At 35.9% G+C, this 6,000-nt stretch overlaps 1 protein-coding gene across 1 annotated transcript in view; it reads right to left on the bottom strand.

The window, feature by feature from the left end:
• Window positions 1-716: 716 nt before the first annotated feature.
• LOC123313577 (cAMP-specific 3',5'-cyclic phosphodiesterase, isoforms N/G-like) overlaps window positions 717-6,000 on the bottom strand; it is a 411,318-nt gene continuing 406,034 nt past the window's right edge. Inside the window, exon 8 of the mRNA XM_044898521.1 lies at window positions 717-863. Within this exon, the coding sequence (XP_044754456.1) occupies window positions 735-863 (129 nt within the window). The 3' untranslated portion in view covers window positions 717-734. The remainder of the gene's footprint in view (window positions 864-6,000) is intronic.

The following is a 6,000-nucleotide window of genomic DNA, read 5'->3' as shown; positions in this document are numbered from 1 at the left end:
TGAAATTCTAATATTTTGTTGAGCCACCTTTTGCCGCTGTGCATGAGAGCTTTAATTCTTCGCGGTGTACTATCAATTGTAAGATTGTACGTTTTGGTACATTTGTGGATGATGAGTTCATACGTGGGTGATCGTGATCACGCCCGAACTTGCAGCGAGTGGAAAAGATATGTACTTCGGTACCAATACATCAACAATGTAATGCAGCACTTAAAAAATAAATGATAAACGGAACAGTATAATGAAATTCCTGGATGAAAGTAAGAGTCTGGAAATATTAAATTCGAATGATTTGCTTTTTTCTTGGGTATTAAAAGTAAATATAAAAATCCTTAGTGCGTCTAATAAATTGGCCAGGGACTGTAATCTACCACATATATCTCAATCTGACATGCTCGATTATGTACAATGATCAGTTTTCTTACTATTCTGATAGGCTGTACTGGATAATTTTCCCTATATAGAGGTGTAATTTTTGGTAGAGATACTCAACACTTACAGGGCTCTTATTTTAATCTAACACAATCGAATAAATAGCGAACTTCCCTCTTGGGCTCCCCATCACATTACAAGAAGAGTGTTTCTCTGTGGCAACCATATCTCCGAGACCTCGTATTCGGTAATACTTTGAATAAAACGGCGGATGCTTGCCAGGCACCTTTGAAGTTCTTTCCACTTTTATGTTCGCAACAAAATCGTTCGGGAAACTGGAGTCACGCGAATTTCCTTACATTTCAGTTCCAGGGGGGGGAAGCTTGAATATACTCACCAAGGAACGTGGAACATATGTATTCAGATATCTGGTTTCCGGATTTGCTCGACTCTGAGAAGTGGGAAAGCTCCTTGTTCAGCATACGCTTGAACTGAAAAGAAAGAGAGGTTGAGAATGAAAAATTTTCTTATCTTATGCTTCATTGCTCGAGAAATTTCCGGAATACAATGATGTCAGATTTTCTGGATGAATCTGACTTAAAAGAGAGATGGTTTTTCATCGAGGATAAAGCCATTTCCTGAAGCCTGAAGCGAAAATTTCCCGAACAACATATAGAAAAATGTATAATCATGAACATAAACACGTACATGTTAAGGCATTAGTTGATACCACAAGTGCATAATCGACTTCTCAACTCGCAGAACCCCTTGAAAGAACTTCTGAATCAAGAGATACTATAGTATATCCAAATCCAAGAGGCCAGCCGAAAACATTGCAGCATGCAGTGATCACGCGTCAAGAACGTGATAACTCAGAGGTGTACTAATAAATTTAATTCCGAGAGCGTTATATTTTAAGACTTTTTGAGTGTTCCAGTTCCGGTGAAAAATATGTATGCTTATCTACGAGTCTCAGTAATGAACAATTAATCTAAAGTTCCCACTTTAATACATACTATATATATAAATGTGTAACAATATTTTTTTTTGTAAAAGTGACTAGCCCGTAGTGTCGTCAGATGATGCAGAATTTTCTTCTAAGTTGACGATCACTGGTGTTATATCATCCATAATATTATCCAGTTTCCACATGTCTACCTCAACTTTTTGTTTGACATATTCCACACACTTTCTCCATCTTTCGGAAGTACCCCTTGAGAGAGCCTCTTGAAAAAGCTTTTGGACGTCAGCCATTTTAAATGTGGTGTTTTTATCTGCCACAAAATTCTTGACATCTTCTCCAACATTTAATGTCGTCACGGTCCATTAAAAAACTGTTGCGTTGGCGACGTCCATATTTGAAATTAAGTTTTTTCAATATTATAGAGAAGGTACTCTTCTTAAAATTTGGCAAGTTCGAGTCTTCATTAACTATTTTTAATACTTTCTCTATAGTCGGGTGTTCATTTCTGAAGAAAAACTCGTGAACTTTTTGCCATATTCCATTTTCATCGAAATCTGATAAGGACTTCCATTTGGTGGTCCGATTTTGATTTGTTGCCGGCTGTGATAGTACACCGGAATTTATGTATTCGGAAATAATTCTCCTAACTCTTCAAGCTTCAATGCTAAGTCTCTCAGCAACTCGGAGTTCTACGTCCTTTAAACACATTCCTGCATTTTGAATAATCTCAATTTTATAAGTATTCAAAATCATTTCTTCTACGTCGGCAATGAAGTGTCGTTTCAGACGTCTCTTTTTTGGAGGACTTGACATTATCTTAAATGCTTGTAACTTGAATAACTTGCTACAACTATAAACCAATTTACGAAAGAAAAAGCAATGAATGACCTCTGCAGTTCTACACAACAATTCGCATACAATCAATGAATCAAACGTAATGCGGTTCTGCATGACTCCCACCTGCAAACATGGCGTTCCTGAAGCTTTGACCAATAAGAGGAGTACCTCAAATAAGATCACGCGTTAGTCAGTTTTTTTACGCTGGCCTCTCGGATTTGGATAGACTATAGTGATTTTGAAAAAAATTCAAATACCCAGATGAAAATAATGATAATAATAATGTCTGGCCTACCAGGCCTATCTGGTAAATGGCATGCCATAACGATGTAGCCAGTCACGCCTGCTGTCCACAGTTCTATTCCCTTTTCCTCTCTTCTTAACATCCTATATAGAGGTGCTCTTTCTGCTTCCGTTTCTCTACTCCTCACCCAAACTGAGAAAGGGGAGCACCAACCCACGGAAATGGTGATAACAAGGAGCCTCGGAAACAAGTCGCTGCCTGAGGATCGTCAGGGCATGTCTGGAGCTGGCGCTGGACATGACAGCATGCGGAACTTCGGTGGCAGGATGTTGATGTCGAACAGCTGAAGGTGTTGCGCCGGATATTCAGCCAGTGCTCACCCAAGCGGGGTTAGTTAGAAAGCGCATGAAATGGACAACGTCCATGAAGGAAACAAAGATGATTAATGAATGCCGTTGGCACGGGAATTAAATGGTTATTTGGAAACCCCGACAGTGACGATGCACAATTTTATTCTGATTCCATAAACTCGTTAATTAATAATGAAAAACAAACCGAATTTTAATGCAACAGCAAGTTAATATTATTTCCCATACCATAACTAATTTCAATAATTCATCCACTAGAATGAATGAAAATATCAATATTCTAAATAAAAATTTGAAAAGTTTCAATAAATTTCAACAAGATATGATAACTATTGAAAACAGTTTTGAAGTTGAAATAGGATTATCCAACCACATAATTTTACTCATCGATATGACAGATGAGTGAACTAATCAGTTGAATGAATACGTGAATGATATTTCGTATCAAATACTTTGGGTAACCATTCATCAAAAATAAAGTATGTCTTTATTTTTGATGGTGTATAAGATCAATTGTGGTGGTTGTAACGTGTGTTATGTCGGACAAACGGGACAATATTTGGGTAAGGGAACTGTCCAACATGAAAGGGATTGTAAGAATAAAAGAGATTCTACAGCGTTGTCTTCTCACGCTTTATCATCTAACCACAATTTCGATTTCCAAAACGTTGAAATTTTGGGTCGGGAGAATAACTGGTTCAAACGGTGCTTCAAAAAGATGATATATATTAAACAATTCCCCAACACGGTTAATGCCCGCACGGACGTAAGTACATTAAGTGTGGCATATTCCAACTTGATCCAAAAATGTTGAAATCCGAGTTGACTATTTGGTCGTTTTGCTACGCCACTGTACATGTTTCATGTTACCTTTCGTGTTCCGTTGTGTTGTCGATAGTTTTTCTTTCATTTGATAAAATTCTAAGTTTGATGTGCCATGACCGTGAAAGCAAACATACATCGATGCCTAAATCCGGTGAAAACCCTTTAGCATTTTCGATTGACTATTTTTTGTAGATGAAAATATTGAAATTTTTAATATCATGTTTTTGATTTTTTTTGTGTTTATTAAGTGCTGTAGTTGCGTTTTTTGCATATTTATGTGCGTTTAGTCTGTCTTTTAGTCTTTGTGAAGTCTGTCCTATGTATTGTTTGTCACAGTCCTTGCAGGGTATACTATATATGACCTGTGATTTTTTTGTCTTGGGTGTTGGTGCTTTCAACTTACTAAAGATGTTTCCCACTTGATTGTATGGTCTATGTACTACTTCTCGGTTGTAAGGTTTCAATATATTACTTATTTTCTGTGACAGCCCTTGTATGTATGGTAATTGTATTCGTCTTGTGGTATCTGTTGGTGTTTTCGTCTGTTGTGTGTTGTATAGTCGGTGCGTCCTTTGTTTTGTTAGTTTTGTGATAAGGGTTTCAGGGTAGTGATTCTTCGTCAAAAGTTCTTTCACCTCTTTTAAAGTTTTCTCTCGGAGTATTGGGGATGTTAATTTTAACGCCCTGTCTATGTATCCAATGGCAGTACTTTTCTTATGTGAATGGTGGTGTTGGGAGTTATAATCTAATATATGTGTTCTGTTTTGCTCCTTTCTGTGCCATTTTGTCAATAAATTTCCGTTTTTTCTCATTAGTGTCATGTCCAAGAAGTTCAGGCAGTTGTTTTCTTCTTCCTCGAGTGTAAATTGTAGAAATTCGTGTGTGTTGTTGAATTCGTTCAAAATCGACTGTATTTCGGTTGTTGTTGTTATAACTAAAATGTCGTCTACATATCGTTTGAAGAACGTAGTTTTATGTTTTTCCATGATTTTCTTTTCTATCAACTCCATTACCAACTGTGCTATCGTGCTTGATAACGGGTTCCCCATGGCTACACCCTTAATTTGTTTATAGAAATTTTTCTCATATTGGAAGAAGCTATTGTTCGTGATATATTGCATTGTTTGGATGAAATCTTCTTTTGGTATTAATGTGTGTTGTCTGATTATTTCCCAATTATTTTCGATTGCCTCCTTTATTAGTTCTGTGGGAATGTTGGTATACAGAGATTTTACATCTAGTGAATATAATCGATGGTTTGCTTGGATCCTAACATTTCTCAATGATTCTTTCAAATCGAATGAGTTTTTTATATAATATTCATTATTATTTATTGCGTTGGATAGAATATTCGCCATATATTTTGATAATTTATACAAAGGAGATTGAATGCAAGAAACTATCGGTCTTAGTGGTATATTTTGTTTGTGGACTTTTGGTAATCCATATATTTTTGGTATTTTACTGTTATGGGTCAATAATGTTTTCTCATCTTGTTTAGTTATATATTTCTTTTGTTCCCATTCTTTGATAATTCTATTGTTTTCTTTCTCCAATGTGATTGTCATGTCTCGTTTAATTTGTTTATAGGTTGTATTATCGTCTAAAATTTCGTGCATTTTTTCGTTGTATTCGGTTTTTGTTATTACCACTATTTTATTTCCCTTGTCAGCTCTTATGACTTGCAAATCATTGTGTGCTTTCAAAAATGTTTTAGTTTTTTCGAAGTTAGATTTCACCATGTTTTGTCTCTGTTTCTTGCCCCTTAGTTGTCTCTGATGGGTATTTAGAGCTTGTGTGACATTAGCTCGAATGTTGTCCTGGTCTTCTTTTGATAATTCTTCAATGGTATTTTCAATTTGTGTAATAATGTTAAATGTTGGGATTTCATTTTCTCTTTCTATCTCAATGGAATATTTGGGGCCCAAGTTAAGTGTTTTCACCACGAAGTCAGGTAGTACTGTTGTTGACAAATTTTCTACTCTTGTTTGATTGTTGTTTACGTTTTCACTTTTTCCCTGAATTTGTGCCAACTTCTGGATTTTCTTATTGTGAATGGATACACTTCTGGTTGTGATGAGGTTTAATCTTTCATTTATATAGCACTCCAAATTTTGCCTTGAATGTTCCCCTTCGTCCTTTTCTTTATTGTCCAGAATAGTTCGAATGCTACCTTCCAGTGTATTTATGTTCTTGGTAGTATCAGTGATCAGCAAATTGATGGTACGAAATATGAATTTTTTCTGTAGTTTGTCATATTTATCAGCGAGATATTTACAATTATATGTGATGTGATCTGTTTTGAGTTTCAAGAAATTTGGGCATAGTTTTTGTTGCTTGCACTTAAGTGAAAATATTCTCCTTGTCTTTGCCCTAGCTAGCTTGTCTAC

The sequence above is a fragment of the Coccinella septempunctata genome, chromosome 5 (genome assembly GCF_907165205.1).
Source record: "Coccinella septempunctata chromosome 5, icCocSept1.1, whole genome shotgun sequence".
In the NCBI taxonomy this organism is placed as follows: domain Eukaryota; kingdom Metazoa; phylum Arthropoda; class Insecta; order Coleoptera; family Coccinellidae; genus Coccinella; species Coccinella septempunctata.
The sequence above is the reverse complement of the archived record's forward strand: the minus strand, read 5'-3'. Positions and strand labels throughout refer to the sequence as shown.